The sequence below is a fragment of the Podarcis filfolensis genome, assembly GCF_964270895.1.
Source record: "Podarcis filfolensis genome assembly, chromosome: 5".
Lineage (NCBI taxonomy): Eukaryota > Metazoa > Chordata > Lepidosauria > Squamata > Lacertidae > Podarcis > Podarcis filfolensis.
In genome coordinates, this window is record NC_139608.1 from 97,214,599 (window position 1) to 97,234,435 (window position 19,837).

The window sequence follows — 19,837 nt, forward strand, 5'->3', positions numbered from 1 at the left end:
TAATCATAGCAGATTTCACTGTTTCATCCTGCGTATTCCATTTCAACAGCAAGTTATACATTCTTGACAAATTCTTAACTTTGGGATCTAACAATTCTGTTTCCAATTTTGATTTTTCCACCTGGAAGCCTAGTTTTTTGTCCAAATTATATGCCTCCATTATTTGATAATAATGGAGCCAGTCTCTCACTTTATTTTTTAATTTTTCAAAACTCTGCAGTTTTAATCTATCTCCCTCTTGTTCCAGAATTTCCCAATACTTCGGCCATTTGGCCTCCATATTGAGTTTTTTCTGAGCCTTTGTTTCCATTGGTGACAGCCATCTTGGGGTTTTATTTTCTAGCAAATCCTTCTATCTTATCCAGACATTAAACAATGCTTTTCTGACAATATGGTTTTTAAACGCTTTATGTGCTTTAACCTTATACCACAGATATGCATGCCAACCAAATACATTGTTAAAACCTTCCAAGTCCAACACATCAGTATTTTCAAGAAGCAGCCATTCTCTCAGCCAACAAAAGGCGGCTGATTCATAATAAAGTTTAAGGTCTGGCAGGGCAAATCCACCTCTTTCTTTAGCATCAGTTAATATCTTAAATTTTATTCGAGGCTTCTTGCCCTGCCAGACAAATCTAGAAATATCTCTCTGCCACTTCTTGAAACAGTCCATTTTGTCCAAAATTTGCAATGTTTGAAACAGAAACAGCATCCTTGGCAATACGTTCATTTTTATCACAGCAATTCGGCCTAACAGTGATAACTTCAAATTTGACCATATTTCTAGGTCCTTTTTCACTTCCGTCCAACATTTTTTGTAGTTGTCTTTAAATAAGTTCACATTCTTAGCAGTCATATTAACCCCTAAATATTTCACTTTCTTAACCAGTGTTAATCCTGTCTCCTTCTGAAACTTATCTCTCTCAATCACAGTTAAATTTTTCTCTAAGACCTTAGTTTTCTTTTCTTTTTTTCATATAATATTTATTGGAATTTTACAAAAACATCAGTTTACAAAATACAAAAAAGAACATATGAAAAGAACAAAATAAAAAAAAGAAAACCTAAAAAAAATACATAAAAAAGAAGAAATACAAATAAAAATACAATATACAAAAAACGAATAGGTAAAAGAGATTTAAAAACAAATCCATTTTTTATAACTTTATGCTCATTAACTTGTTTCCTTGACCTCCTCACACCTCCCCTTTTTGTATTCTCATTTAGATAATCAAATCAGCAAATCCTTACCCTCTTTCATTTATCTTAACTCTATATCTTAACATATTATAACTCTGTATTTTCATCCATTATCAATTCATTTTTGCATATTCTTATTAACTTTGTTGCTAATACCCCCTATTCAATCCAATCATCATTTTAACATTCATTAATTTTACAATATTTCTGTAGATAGTCTTTAAATTTCTTCCAATCTTCTTCCACCAACTCTTCTCCCTGGTCTCGGATTCTGCCAGTCATTTCCGCCAGTTCCATATAGTCCATCACCTTCATCTGCCACTCTTCCAGGGTGGGTAAATCTTGTGTCTTCGACCTTAGTTTTCATCTTGTTCAACTTAAAGCCTGCTACCTGGCCAAATTCTTGAATCAGCTCCAGTACTCTTTTAGTACTAGATTCTGGCTCCTGTAAAGTCAATACTAAATCATCAGCAAATGCTTTCAGTTTGTACTGTTTAGCTCCCACTTGTATACCTTTAACCAATTGGTCCCTTCTAATCATATTTAACAAAACCTCCAGGACCGATATGAAAAGCAATGGAGAGATTGGGCAACCTTGTCATGTTCCTTTCTCAATCTTAAATTCTTCCGTCACTACATTATTCACAATTAATTTAGCCTTTTGTTCTGAATAAATTGCACCTATACCATTTCCAAAACCTTGACCAACCCCCATCCCCTGTAAATTCTTCTTCATAAAACTCCAAGAAATGTTGTCAAAGGCTTTCTCCGCGTCCACAAATATCAGAACTGCTTTAGTATTAATCTTCACTTGTAGTTTTTCTAAAATATTAATTATGTTCCTCGTATTGTCAGACAAATGTCTGCCTGGGAGAAAGCCCGCTTGATCTTTATGAATTTCTTCTGCTAGCACCTTTTTTAATCTTTTAGCCAAAATATCTGCAAAAATTTTATAATCCACATTAAGCAGTGATATGGGGCGGTAGTTCTTAAGCTGTGTCTTTTCAGTCTCTGTTTTCGGTATAAGTGTAATATAAGCTTCCTTCTACGACTCTGGTGCCCTTTTCCCTTCCAGTATTTCATTACAGACTTCCTTTAAAGGTTGTATTAACCATTCTTTCAGAGATCTGTAATATTTTGAAGTCAAACCATCCGGTCCTGGGGATTTACCTAATTGCATGTTCTGAATGGCCCCTTCTACTTCCTGTTCCGTTATTTTGTAATTCAGCATTAACTTATTTTCCTGAGAGATTTTTTGTAATCCATTAGTTTCCAAAAATCTATCAATGTCCATTTCTTTCTGCGTCTCCTGTGTATATAATTGTTTAAAATACCTCTGGAAGCACTTTCTAATCTCCACTGGATTCTGTATATTCTTTTCTTCCACTTCCAAATTCGTAATGGTATTAAGTTTTTGTCTTTTTTTCATTTGCCAAGCCAACAATTTTCCGCACTTATTTGCTGATTCAAATGTCTTTTGTCTCATCTGTTTAATCTTCCATTCTATTTCCTGATTCATCATTTTCATATATTGTACTTGATATAACTTTATCTCTTTCAGGATCTCCTGCGACTTTGGTTTCGCTCTCAGTTTCTTCTCTCCTTCCTTTATTTTTTCCAGGATTTTATCTTTTTTCTCATTTTGAATTCTCTTCTTAATTGCATTCTGTTGTATCAGAAATCCTCTCATAACCGCTTTGCTTGCGTCCCAGATTACTCCTTTTTCCACAGTAGTATTCATGTTTATCTCAAAATAGTCTCTCAGAGTTTTTTGGGCCTTCTTCGTCACTTCTTCATTCCTAAACAAAGTATCATTCATCCTCCATCTAAAGGAGCCAATTGGCGTCAGTTTCATTACCATCTTCACAGCATTATGGTCGGAGCAAGTTTTGGGGCAGATTTCCACTTTACTAATCTTCGGAGCCAGTCCTCTAGTTACCCAAATTTGGTCAATTCTTGTCCATGTCATTTTAGCCTCAGAGAAGAAAGTTCCCTCTCTTCCCATAGGATTCTTTGTTCTCCAGATGTCAACTAAATCCATATTTTCAATCATGTCAAAAAAAGTTTTTGGTAGTCTACCATCCTTGGTGACTACCTGTCTCAGTGCCTTGTCCATATTTGTAGACACCACTCCATTCATATCTCCCATCAGAATCATATTGTAATCCATATAGTCCATCAGAATCTCATGTAACTTCTTGAAAAATTCCGATTTTCCTTCATTTGGTGCATAAATACCTACTATCAAAAATTTCTCTCCTTGTGATTGAATTTCAATTGCGACAAATCTTCCTTGGTCATCTTTAAATATAAATTTCGGTGATAGGCTCTCCTTTGCATATAGGACTACTCCTCTTTTTTTAACTTAATCCGATGAAATAAATTCTTGGCCCAATCTTTTGTTACTCAATATCTTCCTGTGTAGCCTTATCACATGTGTTTCTTGCAGACAAATCAAGTCCAATTGTTCTTTTTTCAGTAAATGAAAGACTCTCCGCCTTTTTTCCGGGGAGTTCAGTCCATTCACATTTCAGCTTAGTACTTGCAGTGCCATTATGTAATTACTCTGATTTTCCTCCAACTGCACCCAATGCCTGCTCTTCTTCTGTTGGTAGTGTCGGTGTCACATTCACTAGGTGGTCCAGTCCAAAAGGTAATGTTGCAATGTCAACTATTCCTCCTTTTGGTGATCTTCTGTCCAATGCTCTTTGCTCCAGTCCTCTGTCTGGTGATCTTCTGTCCGATGCGCTTGACTCTTTTCCAAGTTCCTTCTGCAGATCTTCTTCGTAGTTATTCAAAAACTTTACTTTATATTCTACTGATCTTATTTTTATTTTCCTTCCTTTGAAACTGAAGGATAGGCCTTGGGGAAATTCCCACCTGAAGATAATTTTGTTCCTTCTCAGCAGGGCAGCCAAATCTCCGTAATTGGACCTAAGGTCCAAAAGATGTTTCGGGATATCTTTAAATATTTCCACTCTTGACTGTTGTATTACCAAAGTCTTCTGGTAATGACAACCCAAAATTCTGTCTCTCTCTTCTTTAGATCGGAGGGTAATCAAACAGTCTCTTATTCTGTTCTTCTCTTTCTTCCCTCCTCTTCCCAATCTAAAGGCCCTCACAATTTTAAATTCCTCTTGTTCCAAATCCAGCTCCCAAAATTCTGCAAGTTCCTGCGTGAGAAAGTCTATCAAACTGTCCTTCTCCAGTTCAGGTACAGCTCTGATCCTCAAATTTGTCTGTTTTTCGTTAAGCTCGATCATAGAAAGCGTCAGCTTATGGTCCAGAAGTTGCCTCTGTAGGTCTGGGACACTCTCTGTTTCCAATTGTGTTACCTTAAATTCCACAGCAGCAACTTTTTCCTTGGCTTCCTCTGCGGTCTGTCGTGTCGAATTAGATTCCTGTATCAGTTTCTCAATGGTTTCTGTGTTAGTATTCACCTTTTGGCCCAAACTATTTATGCTTTCTTTATTTAAATCAATTTTAGTAACTACAGCATCCACTTTTGCATTTGTGGTGTCTGCTTTCTTGTTAAGTTGTTCCAATGATTCATTTATCTTACTTAATGCAAGCGCTAAAGCTTCCTCTGATGACATTCCTCTTGGTTTAGATTGTGTTGGTACAGCCGCAGATAGGGCAGAAGGGCCAGATGCTGACGCTCTTCGCTGCCAAGACTTCCCAGACCTTGTTGTTTTGTCTGGGAGTGACGGATCTACTTTTTCTTTCCCATCTGCCATAACACTTAAAAAAATGCAAGGTCAGTCCCACAGTCACACAGTTTTATCTTACAAGTGGAAAATTCCCCTGATCCAACTCTTGTAACAGTTTCAGAAACTTCCTCTAGGGGGAACAGTTGCTATCTGTACTTGTATTAATCCAAAATAACGCCTTTTAAAACACAGCTCAAACAAGAAAGTTAGTTTCAATTTTCAGTTACTTTTCCTCCTTTTTAAGTTCAGAAGGGGACAGCTAAAAACAATGTATCTCTCTTACTCAGCTAGCTGTCAGCGAACAGTCTATTCTCAGTCAATGCACATTCCAAAGTACGGCACTCTTATTGTCCTATTGGCAGCCCGTTCCCAGGTTCTGAGCGATGGAATTTTAACTTCCTTCCCTCTCTCTTGCAGGTGTATATAGTCCAAACTTACCCCCCCTTCTCCTGCTTCCAAGGGGGGGGGGGTTCACTATTTTTTAGTGCTGGAATTAGTCCTTTCCGATCGGCTTTCCAAGACTTTAGCTTGCAGCCTCTTTGCTTTGATCTATTTACAAAAGTGGAAGGTGGACTTCCTGTTTGAGCCTCCCCGCTTCAGTGCCAAATTAAGTCTTTTTTTCCTTTAAAAACTTCCAATTTATTCTACTCACGGGTAGTTGCTTTTAAAATCAAATTGTCCACAGGAAAAAGTCAGCGCTCTCCGGCAACGGCTGTGCGGCTTCACTCCGTGGAAAAAGCAGTCGATTCACAGCACCGCGCCGCTCACCCCACTTCGCTCCGGAGCTCCGAAATCGGGTTTCCCCGCAAGTAGGGGAGGCGCAAAAGGTGCCAGCCGAATCCCACGTTCGCAGGCTTCACCCGCCTGTGATTTTTGAGGGGTCTCCGCCTTCGCTGTGGCGGCCAGACCGGTTCCCACAGAGCAAATTCCTCCTAGTCAGAGGAATTCCGCCATTACTGATGGCGCTAACCCGGAAGTCTGGGGCCTCCTTTCAATCAAAGGTGCATGGGTAGGACTCAGATCAACTGTTTTTGTACATTTGCCTGCTGTTATGAAATACTTAGAAGCAAGGGCCAAAGACTTCCCTAGTTGTCTCTTCTGAGGATCAAACAAGACATGATGCTAAATGTGTCACTTGGAAGTTCATCAAGGATGTTTGAAAAAACAACAAATAATAGTCATGAGGGACAAGCGGTTTTCCCTGGAACCACCAGTGCACGGGCAGGAGAAGTTTAACTCTTACAAGTTCTGATCCCAGCCCTTTCCTTGCTGCTGTTAGCCTTGAGCCGGGGGAACTCCCACTGACACCAAGAGTAGGGTGCAGGTGGCAGTTTTCATCAGGATCATGACATCAGGAGGAAAGGTTAGGACTCCTGGGTGCACTGTGGTCCCACGGTACCCTATGCATCTTTTTTTTAAAAAATCTGCTATTGGTGCCTCAATGTTAAGCATTTATTTTCATGTGTGGTGCCTTGCGTGGTTTGGCCCTGAGTGTTTAAAGGGACATTAATGTAATTTTAAACATGCACTTCCCAAGTGATTGTGGGAGTCGCATGGGTTGAACACACCATGGAGAATTGGCTGCAAGGAAATTGTGCCTTTAAATGTACACTTCTGTGAATAGTAGCATGTATTGCATATTTAAAAAACACCCAGGCTTCTATGTGACAGAGAAGAATTTGCCCTTAGCAAACATCACTGTATTCTTAATAAAAATAATTGAAGGTGTTAGCTTAAAAGGTAGTAACCTAATTATTAAGATACCAGAAAAAGTTGCTCTTTACAACCTTACGGAGATTTCCTATCCGCTTCTTTAGTCATACTTCAAAAGCAAGAAAAAAAACCAGTCAAACTGATTTAGTTATTCACAGAGGATAAGGCTGTGGAAATGCCTTTGAAAGCTGAAATCCATCAAAATGAAAAACTCATGAATGTTTTAGTCTGGGAACATAGGTGTGAAAGGGTGGGAGGGTGTTATCCTCATAAGCGCTCGATAGCAGTCAAGCCAGCATTCATACTTCTTCAAAGCACTGCATAGGATATCTCTTCAAAGAAACTTAAGGAAGCCAAACTTAGCCGTTTAAAGTAGATTCTTGCCAATCCCTCCGTTTCCTGCTTGGAGATATACACACATTAAACTCAGGTAGTTAAGCACATCTCAGTTTGGAAGTGAAACAGGGCCACCCAAAAATAAGGGCGTGCCCATACTCAGGGGACTCCCTAGGTGTGCAGAAATAGGTACATTGGTGGTTTTTTCTTTAAACGTGCTTTCTAAAGCTTCTAGCATAGCTTTGTTAATTCTTAGGGTTGCCAAATCGTAGAGCTTTTCTGGGGAAACCTCCCCCCTAAATAGTGATTTTAAGCTTTTGGAGCTGTTTCTTTTGTGCAGCTACATTTCAGTGGAACTTGCAGAGGAGAACTTCCTGTGACATTGTGCCCTATCTGCCATGGATGCCATAGCTGAGACTCCAGCATTGCAGGGGGTCAGGCCAGATGACCCTCAGGGTCACGGCCATCTCTAAATTAACAAGGTGTAAAGTGCATCATCCTGAGCTTGCTGGCCCAGTGGTCTGACGCAGTATAAAGCAAGTTTTAGGGAAAACACCAGGGGCAGAGCACGTGGTTTGAATGCAGAAGGTCTCAGCCCCTGGCATCCCAGTTTAAGGTCTTGTATCACAAGATTGGCAAAAACCTCAGCCTGGGCCATTTTGTTTTAGGTGAGCTTTCCATTAGCCGCTATAAGTTTTTGACTCCGTGGTTTTTAAATCTAGCATAGTCTCTTATGCTTTTATATTTTTAGATACAATGCCTTCTGTGTACATGCACGTGTTAAGGAAGAATAAAAATGATCTTGAATAAATAAAGAGCTAATGCTGGTTAGAAAAAGCTGTCTTGAACTGATTTGGTATGTCTGGTATTAGTACGTCTTTGAGATTTTCCGCCTCAGGCACCAGAAAGCTGTTGACTCCCCCTACTAAATAAAGCAAATGGCAGAGAATAAGCAGGTGAGCCCTGCCTTCTGCAAAACTTCCAAGCATCTTACCTGAGATCAGGTCAAATCATAGAACTGTGTCTAGCAAAGGACTTGGAGAGGCAGCACTTTGCATTTGGGTAGAGTAATTTAACTCCTTCCTGCTGGGCCCCCTGACCTGCAGCTTCCAGCTAAACTATGAGACCCAGCAAGTTCTAATTTTGACAAAACATCAGCTTGGGATGGAGGGAGGAGTAAGACTATATATAGCAGATTACAGGTATTTTTTATCATTCCTGTATGCCACAGCAATGATGCATGTGTGCTTTGTTTTTAACAGAGCTATCATTCTGAATAGCTGTAAACAGTTTGTGAGTGTTTTCATTGCACATTTAAAGCACTTGTTACAGCTCCTTATCACCTGCAAGTCTGTTGCCACATTGTGTGAAAGAATCAATAAAACATTAAAGAGGGAAAACGTTTGCTTAGATTTCCCTAAGTAAGGTGGAACCAACTCTCACTTTGAAAGCAGTCTCTGCAGGCAGGTTCTTCCTTGGTACAAACAACCAGGCAAGTGGCTATTTACAGACCTGAGGTAATCCCTCAGTTTCTGGATTTAAAAGTCCACATTATTCATTTAGAGTCTGCGTACTCCCGTGCGGCAGTTGGACCTGAAATAGTCATCATGGGGAAACCGTGCACTGGCACCCTTAAACAACTTGCAAGTGGTGTTTATACAAACGGCTACCAATTTTCCACATTTAAAATTTTAGAGGAGCAATCCATTCCCAGGAAATTCTGGAAGATCTGTGGCAATAGTTGGCCAGAAAGGAATTGTGCAGGTGGTTGTGGCAGTAGATTGCAATGAGACAAGAAAGGCTGTGACTCTTTTTGAAAGCTTTTCCCGTCCTTTTGTCTCTGGGCTGGGAAAAGGTTTGCCAGCTTCATTTCTGCGTGTCAGGCTGCTGTTAAAGGCACAGGATAGCTCAGCTGGTTAGAGTGTGCTGCTGATAACCCCAAGGTTGCAGGTTCGATCCCCGTATGAGACAGCTGCATATTCCTGCATTGTAGGGGGTTGGGTTCGGTGGTCCCTTCCAGCTCTGCAATTCTATGATTATCTCACTTTACTACTGATCTTCACAAAAAGGAATAAGACAAAGTAATTGTTTAGTTTACTGGAAGTGTTTCAGGGCATCCCTGAAAATGTAAAATTGTCATCCTTAATATGGTTGCCACAAGTAAAAAAACTTTGCTCTAGCCAATAACTGGGAAGGCGGATTTCTATGGTTATAACTTTATCCGAATTAGCACAAACCCAAACTCTTGCGTTGCACTGACACCTAGTGGTCCATGGCAATAGTGCAACATCCTGAGAACTATGATGGGGCATTGCGTTCTGTACAAAATGTGGAAGTGTCTGGAATATAGGGTTGTCTCCTACACAGTGAGACTATTGGGCTGGAACATGGGCTTATCTTCAAATGGGGGCCTCTTGTGTGAGTGAGTTTGTGAACATGTGTTCCTTTCAAGGAGCTCTGGGGGGCAGACATGGTACTCCCCCTCCCCCTTTTTACCCTTGCACAGACTTAGGAGGTAAAGTAGGCTGAGAGGAATGACTGCTCCAAAATCACCCCATGAGCATTGTGGCTTAGTGGGGATTCAGACCTGGGTCTCTCATGCCCTTATCCAGGACTCCAGTGCCACTGCACTATCCTGGCTACGAATGTCATGGAATCACAGGGTTGTAGAGTAGGAAGGGACCACGAGGGTCATCTAGTCCAACCCCCTGCAGTGCAGGAATCTTTTTGCCCAACATGGGGCTCAAACCCACATTGCTGAGATTAAGAGTCTCGTGCTCTACTGAGTGAGCTATTGTGTCAAGACTAGGGAGTGCAGATTTAGATCAAGCAGAAACAAGGGATTGGCTCACTGCTATCCACAGACCAGGCTGGAACTCTTTGCATTTCCTCCCTCCATTCATTTCCTGCACCAGCATTCATTCATTTAATTTCTATCCCGTCCTTCATCCGAGGATCACAAGGAACCAGAACAGAATCCACAAGGTTTCTCATTCAAATCCTGCAGAATGTGACACACAAGCTGTAATTAAACAATGCATGTCCCTGACAGCAATTAAGTACACCAGCCTCACTTTGCAATGATTGATAGCTTAAGTCTGAAATGTTGACGTTTGTGTTCCCCCCCCCCCCATGTGTTTCTCAGGGTGTTCATGAATCAAAAGGGGTGACTGAAGACTATTTGAAACTGGAAGCCCTGTTGCAGAAGGTTGTTTCTCCTTACTTGGGCACCTATGGCTTGTATTCCAGCGATGGGCCTATCCCACACTCATCCTGCATTTTAGGTAACGTTCACACCGTCTTCTAAAACACAATATGTCTGTTGAAGTGCTTTTTTGTCCACAAAACATGGTATCATTTTCTGGCTGGGACTGCACAACTATACCAAAGTTAGGCATCTGTGTAAAATGTCCTCCATAACCAGCTTACCTAAGAGATTTCGCTTGGATGATAAACTAGGGGCAGGGCCTTTGTGCCAATGCAACTTCTTTGCTGGAAGACGGCAGAGGTTGTCTGAGGTAAGCAAAATATGCATCATAAAATCTCACTCCATGAACTTGGCCCAGGACCAAGCCAGAGGTTTCCCAACTTCAAGTTGGTAGAGTAGGTTAGGCTAGAGAACTTCATGCCAAACTAGGGCTAACATTCAGTGGGGGCTGGAAAAGAGCCTCAGATATTTTCTGACACTGGTAGAAGGATGTGAGAATGGCACTGCGGTGCCTCCGTGGTTCAGACATGCAGAGTGCTTCCAGCCCATGAAGAGCAATGGACTGTTCTGTCTATGCGGTTGACTACCAGAGAGAAGCCTGAGAGGAAATGAACCTTCTTTTCCACAAGACACTTCCCCTTCTCTCAGACTGGGGCAAGTTTGGGAAGCTGTCTGCTGGACAAAGTTTCCATAATAATTTTGCCCGCGGTTGGCCTTTAATTTGGGGGCTGTGACCTCTGACATGGCAAACCAGTAGCGCTGCTGCATTTCCTTTTCCCCTTTTCTGCCACTGATTGTCAGGTAAATATTAGGGATACATAGAAAAAGAGTCAGAAAGGTGAATCTACAACATCATCAGCTTTTTTCTTATTTGCCATTTGTTAAGATAGATTCCAAAGTAATTTACAGAAATAAACCTACAAACATCCTAGCTAGACAGGATGCAGAAGGAAGTAAAAGACGCTTAAACAGAAGAGGGCTCCTATGTCAGCTCTTCTATTTAAAGGCAGATTCTGGTTATGGAAAAGATGCTGGTTACTCTATACCCTTTTTGAAAATAATTTCACCTGCAAGAGAAGGAGCTGGCATTTGCTCCTTTGCATGTGACAGCTTTAAACTGCTGCCTCCTTGTGGCTATTTGATGAAACAGCACTCAGCTGAACAGCCTCAGCTGCCTGAAAGTTGTGACCACTGTCATCTCACTCACCTAAGCTCTTCAAGGAAGAACAGGACTGAATATACTTTTTTTCTCCAAAGAGGAAATTGATAATAGAAGTTAGAAACTTCTCTGAAACTGATTGAGAGATCACTTGACCTTAGTCTGAGAAGGCCTGGAGTCATTTTATTGTTTTTGGATTTGATATCCCGCTTTATCACTACCCGAAGGAGTCTCAAAGCGGCTAACATTCTCCTTTCCCTTCCTCCTCCACAACAAACACTCTGTGGGGTGAGTGAGGCCGAGAGACTTCAGAGAAGTGTGACTAGCCCAAGGTCACCCTGCAGCTGCATGTGGAGGAGCGGGGAAGCGAACCCAGTTCCCCAGATTACGAGTCTACCACTCTTAACCACTACACCACACTGGCTCTCATGGAATTGTAGAGTTATGGAATTGTAGAGTTGGAAGGAACCCCTGGGGTCAAATAATCCAACCCCCTCAATGCAGGAATCTCAACATGCAGTCCCCCCCCCATCCAATTTGGGATCTCTGTGTCCAAATAATCTATATGGTAAGGCACTGTGAGATGCTGTGGCCATCTCCAGGCTGAGAGTCTCCAGGCTGATCTGCCATAATGGCAGGGGGAGGGGGGGCAGAAAGGTTTTTGTTGCTGCTGCTGCTGCTGCACATGCCCTAGAGAGGGAAGCAGAAGATGCTGAGGCCAAGAAGGGAAGGAGGCAGAGACCTGAAATGGCAACTCATCAAGCAGATACAGCCAAGTGTCTGAACCTGGCCAGGCAAGTTTAGGAAAGAATGGGTTTGAAGAGTGAGGAAGAAAAGGGGAAGAGTCCAAATGTGTAGGGGGGAATTGGGGGGTGGGGTGGGAGAAGAGGTGCACATGACAGAGGTGAGGCTAAGCCTGATGTTTACATATTGATTTGAAGCAACTGTCCAAATACTTGACCACAGGCCTCTCGTGGTGGTAGGAGCAGTGATGGTAACGGATGCTCACAAGAAAAGTGTAGGGTTGTGTACAGGTTTTAACTGGTCTTCATGTTTGTTAACAGAAAAACGTTTCTTCCGGCGATCCAAATCGGGGGACATCCTGACCAAGAACCCTGTGGTGAGATCCAAAAGTTACAACAATCCTTTGCTGACTCCAGTAGCTGAGTACGAAACGGAGGGTGTGGCCCCCAATGGCACTGGCATCCGAAGGCACTCTGTTTCCGAAATGACTTCCTGCACAGAGATGCAGGGCTACTCCAACCTCACAACCATCACAGACAATGGTTCCAAGACCTCCATGATCACCATGAAGAATTCGCAGTCAGGAGAGTCAGAGAGGCTTTCTGCCAGCTCAGCGCTTTCTGCCAGCAACCTCAATGCACCTGAGCAACAGAAGGGACTCTTTTACGCAAGAGATGACCAAAAGAGAGCATTTGAGCTGGCCAGGGACTCAGACTTGATTGCCATAGCCCCTACAGCCAGCCCTGAAAATATAGTGGACCAAATTCTGGAGTCTATCGAGTCAGATTCTGATGGGATTTTCATTGATTTCAGCCAGAGCTGCTCAAGTTCATCAGGGTACAATGTGGATGTGAGCAGGCAGAGCCTTGTCTGAAGCACTCTTGATAAGAATCCTAGTTTGTGCTTAGGAACACAGGATAACTGAAGGGTGCGAGGGGGTCATATGAAATTCTTGAGCAGCTAGAAATTCAGATAAAGGCAGTGCCCTCAGACCAGAATGACATAGGAGGGTCACGTGGGGGGGGGAATGGATCATTGTGGTTTAGATAATGGTAATACCACTGAACCTCAGTTGTGGGAAAGTGTCTCTGTCTATTCCACAGACTTCAGTGGCGCTTGGGCAGATTGCACCAGCTGCTGGTCAAACCTGTGAAAGCAACACCATTCCATCAGAGGCCAGCCTGGGGGCAAAGGTGCTACATGGGGGGCAGGCAAGGGAGCACGAACCTTGGGTCTCCAGTCTGCCTCTGCCCTGTTATACTGCTGCTGCCCTGGATCAAGAGACCAGAGGAAAACCCACAGTGAAGGACCTGGTGGAATAGTGGGCTGGGTAGCTGTGTCCACGTGCTGTAGTGCACACAAAACTAGTATTCTCTCATTCTCTGGACTGGACTTGTGGCACACTTTCCTTAAAGGAATCCTGCCCTCTTCCCATTCTTCCACCACTTAGGCCTGGCATGTGTGCATTGCCTCCCTGCCATCAAAGCTCCTTCCGCATGGTTGCGTTCCACAGTTCAGCGATAGCATCAGTAAAAAGTAAAAAATCGCAGCTGCGATTACTGGTTTGGAAAATAATTATGTCATTCCTCTAGCCTATGTGATTCCTATTGCTGGAGGTTATCAATGTGGTTTGGGGTCTAAGTAGATGGAAGTGGTTCTTGCAACAAATGGAAAGCGTATGAATTGGGCTGGAGGATTTGAGTGCATGAGAATCTCCACGTTTTCCAATTTTATGCTTTAACATAAAGCTGTAGGAAGAAGTTTCAGAAGAAACAGGGTATTTGAGGTGTGGGAGAATTCCATGCCAGCATTGCAAAGGGGAGAAGGGACGCATCCTCAATGGCTGACCCGTCTGTGGCGCAAACAAGCAGCAAAGCAGTGTGGACCAAACACCGTGAATCTGATGCCCTGGAAAAGCAAACCAGGGGCGGGTTTGTGGGCTCATGTGCACCACTTGGCTTATTGCTGGATTACTCACACCTCATAGTGCCTAGCTGACAACTCTTTGGAAACCTGTGCCAAATTAGTGACAATTAACCTAAGCCTCGTTCATATTAATTGGATTGGGGCCATTAAATTTGAAGTAAAGTGAGGAGGTATCTGTGGTCCTTGATTTGTGAAGGCCCATTCATAGTTCTGAAGTCATCATCTAATGTTGCGGTCATCCTGAGCATGCATGTGTGAACCGGCCTGCAACACAAACCTGAGAATGCACCATGTGACTATGCCCTTAGACTTCTTGCTGTCTTTGTCTCCTTCATCAAACACTGTTGTTAAGTACACATTTCCCACCCCTGCTATTAAATCCTTTTGGATGGCAACAGCCACCGCCACCGCCTGCCACACGTACTTTTGGGGTTACTTACAAACACTTCCATAAAAGCAAAAGCTAGGTTCTTTGAAGAAAAACATTTATTTAGGATTCAAAAGTCAGCAAAGTTTGTTTTAATTTTATAAAGATTGTGCCAGATAATAGTAAAATCTTATGATTTATCATGACCATTTTGGTTGTTTTTCTCACTACATCAGCACTCCCTTTACCAATCAGTGAGTGAAAGTTCTAAACAAAATTTAAATAAATAGCGTGCTGTATGAATAGCACCGTTGAGAGACCGCTTCCTGTGTGTTTTTTCTTACAAAACCAATAATTTTTTAAAGCGTAATTCTTGAAATAATAGCCAGATGCGTCTCATGAAGCACTGCCAGAAACTGTATTTCACTTGTGCTAATGGAAGCTAAGTTAAGTCCTCGCTGCCAATCTATATATAGAAACCCATCCCATTCCTGATTTGTATGTACTGTGTGTTGGGAAACTGGGCTTCAGGAAAACTCTCTTTGGTCCCCCGTTAGTGGGAATGATGGGTAGCCATACCTGCAACTGTATGAAGTTGTCAAGAGCTCTGCTGGGTGTGCTTCCTTTTCTCACAGTGTTCCTCAAGAAGTCCAAACAAGTATCTTGAGGATCTTTGGCCCTTCCACACTAGCAAGGTGGGAGCAAAGCGAGAGGCATGATAGAGCTCATCTCCTGAAGCTATTCTTCCCATTTCTTCCTCTGAATCACGCTCATAAGTAGAAAGGAGAGAGAGAGAGATTCCTTTTTTCCTTCACCCCATTTTCTGCTCCGCTATTCCGCAATTTGGATGCTGGATATATGTAAATCCCATGCAGCCTGCACTCTTCCTCCCTTCAATAATTGAGCCAGTGTACACACATCCTAAGAAAGAAGTGTTTTGCAAAGTGATTGAGAACTCCCGTGCTTTCATAATTTGTGTGTACTGAATGAACCAGGTTACGACATATTGTCTAGGTAAGCGGCTGGAAACCTGTAGCCCTCTAGATGCTGAACCACAACACTCATCATTCTTGACCATTAGCCATGCTGATGGAAACTGGAGTCCAGTATCATCTGAAGGGCCACAGGTTCCACACTGATGGCTGCACACCCCCTCTCAACTTGGCTTCATTTAACCAATAACAAGAATGCCATTTGAATTACACTGAAAACATAATACACCCTCAGAGATCTGTGGGATAAACCTTCAAGTACTACCCAGACTTTATTTTCATCACCAGACTTTCCACCTTTCACCCAACCCCCCTCCACATTAGGAACTGAACTCCAGATATGTCTTAAAATGATACACAGAGGAAATTCTATACACAAATTAATGTAGCATAACTTTACAGACCTTTGTGGAATAATTTTAAAGTGAACTGAATACTTATTGCAAACACACAGTTTGTACAACATTCATGTTTCTGGCAGAAGAAGAGTCTTGGCCAACCTAAAAACGTGAATAGGGAAGAAGTTCACCAAGATTTTTAAAGAGGTGTGATAGGAATCTATCTTAGCATTTTGAAGAGGAGTGCATAGGTCATGAAACTGGGCCTTAGGAGCAAGGGGATGCAGTGAAAAGAGCTACAGCTTGATACTAGATTGCATCCTTTGTGTGCAGACTGTTCCAGGTTAAAGCCCCAACATCTCAACTAGCTAGGATCTCAACTAGCAAGGCTGCAAGAAGTCTCTGTCCAACACCATGGAAAGCCACTGACTGTTGGAGTAATAAAGTAGACCAAGTTTATACGAGAGAAGGAGTGAAGATGGACCCTGAGAAGTCTCAGAGGTCAGATCTGCACACCCCCTCTCATTAAACAACTATTTGGTTTGTCTATCTGCAGTCCTATCTAATTTTCATCAGAGTGAAATATAAAGCTTCCTGCAATTTTCATTTGTAAGGAAAAGATGCAGTGTTGTCTGGTTCAAAGAAACAAGAGACATTGTTTACTTAACGTTCTTGTCTCTCTTTAGGACTTCGTAGGCCATGTTGAAGCTGCACCTCAGCACATGTGCTTCGTAAGTGGGAAACATTTGCTGCTAGAAGGCACCAACTTAATTACAGAACCTGATTACATGTCCACTATCACCTGGAGAAGAGAATAGTCCTGGGAATGCAGAAGCTGCCAACATTTGTATTGGGAAAGACCAGGAACGAACCAGCCCCCTTCCTTGGCTCCCTTCATCCGTCCATATATTCAAAGATGCTCTCAGAAGGCGGGTGAAGCAGGGGTCATCACAAACGAGTGTTTTGTGAGGCTCCTTCTTGCCTCAGGTTTAGTATTTGAAGTTGGGGGAGGGCAACTTTTCTGCCAGAGCTTTTCAGCTGCAGCAGCCAGGAATAAATGCTAAGGCCCAAAGGTACTGGATGTCATTATCAGTATATTGGGGTGGAATGTGTTAACTTTATCCCCAGTCACATGTTATACACAAACATGAATGTTAGTGTGCCATCAATGGAAGCATTTTTCAAAACAAAAAACAGGAGCCCAGAGTGCTCTGGGAAGGTAAGCAAGCCTTTGGGCAAACAATTTGGTGCAAACACAGGAAAATGTCTTCAAGGGAGAGCACAAGGTTTTCTGTTGCCTTTGGGTCCTACCTAAAGCAAAATAAAACAACAAACATGGGGAGGAGGCAAGGGGCAGAGGAGGTGGGAACAAGCTGACGATGGAGCAGTCTGTCCTAGGAGAGGACTGCAAGACTGAGCGGCATGGTCTCCTGGAGAACAGACTGTTTCATGAGGAGAGGGGTGACCTATCATGGAAGTTGCATGCTCTTTTAAAAAGGAGGAGAAAAGATAGGTGCATTCAGGAAGCTCACTGAGGACACACATTTCAGGCATTGGTGACGAGTGGAAAGGGGAAGGTACCATATACAAAGGAGAATAGGAAGACTAGGTTCTGGTTCATCTCATGCAAATGGGCTGGGTGCAAAAGGGGTTCAGTGTGCAGACCTGGGTGTGGGGATCCTAACCTTTACTAATGTAAATGATGACTGACTAATTTACCAGCTGAGGCTGCTTTTTTTCTCAGGGCTACTGAACAACTAAACAAGAGGCCAGCCCCTGTGGGGTCTACATATGGCAAAGAGTCAAGTGCAGAATAAGGCATTTGATACAGTACATCCAGAGTCCTTATACCTCTTAGGTAATGAGGATAAGCAAATTTCCAATACATGCTGTGTGACTGCCTAGCAGTGTGCAGAGTAAGGCACAAGACACATGCTCAGGACGACAGCAAAGCAGAGTGCCTTCCTAACAAATATGAGTTGCCATCTCAAGGCTGGGGTCCAAGAATGTTGAGGAAGCAGGTAGCGGAAATTGTGCCTTGAAACTGAAGCAAATAATCCAAAGCAGCACAAACCCCTCCAACAACTCCCATCATTCCTGCCAATTAGTCATGCTGTCTGGGCTTATGGGAGTTGTAGTCCAACAACATCTGGAGGGCACAAGGTTGGGGGAGGTTGATTTAAATGCACAAATGGGAGGCATCAAATAATAGAAACTGTAAGTGTGTGAAGTACGGTTTAATTAGGATATAGAGCAGAAGAGCATCAGAATTGAGACACACATCAGAGAAGGAGACAGGGAGGGAGACCCAGATGGGAGAAGGCTTTTCCCTAAACCAGATGTGGGGAATCTCTGGCCCTTCAGAAGTTGCTGAACTACAAGTACAAGCACAGTCAATGTCTAAGGATGATGGGATTCAGCATTGCTGGGGGACCCACAGGGTCCCTTCCAATTCTACCATTCTACTTGGAGGGCTGAGGGTTTTTCACACCCTGCCCTAAATGAATGTGAAAACCAAGATGGTCCCTCCCTCAGTGGTGCAACTAGGTAGACTTCATGGTCTTACAGGGATCACTTAAATCATAGCATCATCACAAGAAAAATTGACTTTGCCTCTTCTATCCTGAGGGACGTGGGTGGCGCTGTGGGTTAAACCACAGAGCCTAGGACTTGCCGATCAGAAGATCAGCGGTTCAAATCCCCGCAAGCTCCCGCTGCTCGGTCCCTGCTCCTGCCCACCTAGCTGTTCGAAAGCACATCAAAGTGCAAGTAGATAAATAGGCACCACTCTGGCGGGAAGGCAAACGGCATTTCCGTGCGCTGCTCTGGTTCGCCAGAAGCGGCTTAGTCCTGCTGGCCACATGACCCGGAAGCTGTACGCTGGCTCCCTCAGCCAGTAAAGCGAGATGAGCACCGCAACCCCAGAGTCGGTCATGACTGGTCCTAATGGTCAGGGGTCCCTTTACCTTTACTTCTATCCTGATGATAATCACGTTAATGTATTAATCAGTTATATTTTGTACTAGAAAAGGATAACATATTTTAAAATAAAAATCATAAAAATGGGGGGGGGAGGTTCAAAAGTGACTGTTTTGGCCTTTACAAAAATTCTTTGCACACTCAGATGCACACTTGCTTCTGGGACCCCCACCTTCTTTGCTTGTGGGCTTCCCAGGAGTGAGTGTTTGTCTCCATCACCTGATATTCAGAGGTACACTGCACATAAACATAGAGGTTCTATCACTCCATTAATCTGACTAATTCTTTTCAAGTAATCTAGGTTATTGTCAACAACACAAGCTGTGAATGCAAATTTCGAAAGTTAATCAGTTTCTTTGGCCTGAAAACTGCCATTCTGAGTCTATCCAACTTACCTTCCCGCCACAGACAAACTGTCCTTTAAGGCCATGGCAAATGTTCTCTTATGAATATGTGATTCCTCTTTGCTTACTTTGACAGATGAATCAACACTGTCACAACCTGCCTGTTTCTACCCATCAATCTTCAATCTGCTATGTTTCTGTGGATTGAACTAATCTGTTTTCTTTCCTGTTTCAGTTTCAGCTAATTGAAGTGCTATGAAATTATGGCTTTTAAAATGCTAATACGTATTGATTCCAATTACCGGCTGCCCTTAGTCTCTGCCTGTTCTATCAATGTCTAATGATCTTCTGCATTTCTCCTTCATTCAGCTTATCTTGGAATCCTGCCTTCCTTAGACTTGTCCATAGACCTTCATCAGAAATACTGAGACTACAACTCTTTTAAGCCTCTCCAAGAGGCAGCACATTGCTGCTAGCCATATTGGCCACTGGAATGCACCATAGCTCCAAACAAAAGCAGCAGGCAGCAACAGAAATGACTGAGGCTATGTACGCATTAGCTGCTTTAAATACAGCAAGGTCGCTTTTCCGTGCTGTGTTTGAAGTCACATTTGCATGTTGCTGTACACACCAGAAAGGGGCACATCATAAAAAAGAAAAAGAAAGGGGCACATCACCTGCTCGGTTCCTCCACGCTTGCAACCCCTCCTCCAAACTGTCACGAAGATGTCATCTGTGCATGCACATAGGCAACAGCTGTCTCAAATGGAGCTTAACTGCGACTTGCGTTTTCTAACTGGATGGAAGCTGGTTTGAGGAAA

The 19,837-nt window shown here is 42.8% G+C and overlaps 2 protein-coding genes across 10 annotated transcripts in view; one reads left to right on the forward strand and one right to left on the reverse strand.

Moving 5' to 3' along the window:
* PRR5 (proline rich 5) overlaps positions 1-14,680 on the forward strand; it is a 70,528-nt gene extending 55,848 nt beyond the window's left edge. For all 7 annotated transcript variants that reach the window (XM_083615911.1, XM_083615908.1, XM_083615912.1 and 4 more), the window contains 2 exons: positions 10,105-10,243; positions 12,391-14,680. In XM_083615911.1, coding sequence (XP_083472037.1) covers positions 10,105-10,243; positions 12,391-12,944 — 693 coding nt within the window. In that variant the 3' untranslated portion in view covers positions 12,945-14,680. The remainder of the gene's footprint in view (positions 1-10,104; positions 10,244-12,390) is intronic.
* The window catches only part of LOC310763563 (uncharacterized protein), a 46,024-nt gene that overhangs the window by 18,378 nt on the left and 7,809 nt on the right, over positions 1-19,837 (reverse strand). For all 3 annotated transcript variants that reach the window (XR_014548643.1, XR_014548645.1, XM_083616071.1), the window contains exons 3-4: positions 19,694-19,812; positions 14,943-15,855 (exon numbers count right to left, since the gene is read on the reverse strand). The gene's annotated coding sequence lies outside the window, so the exon portion shown is untranslated. The remainder of the gene's footprint in view (positions 1-14,942; positions 15,856-19,693; positions 19,813-19,837) is intronic.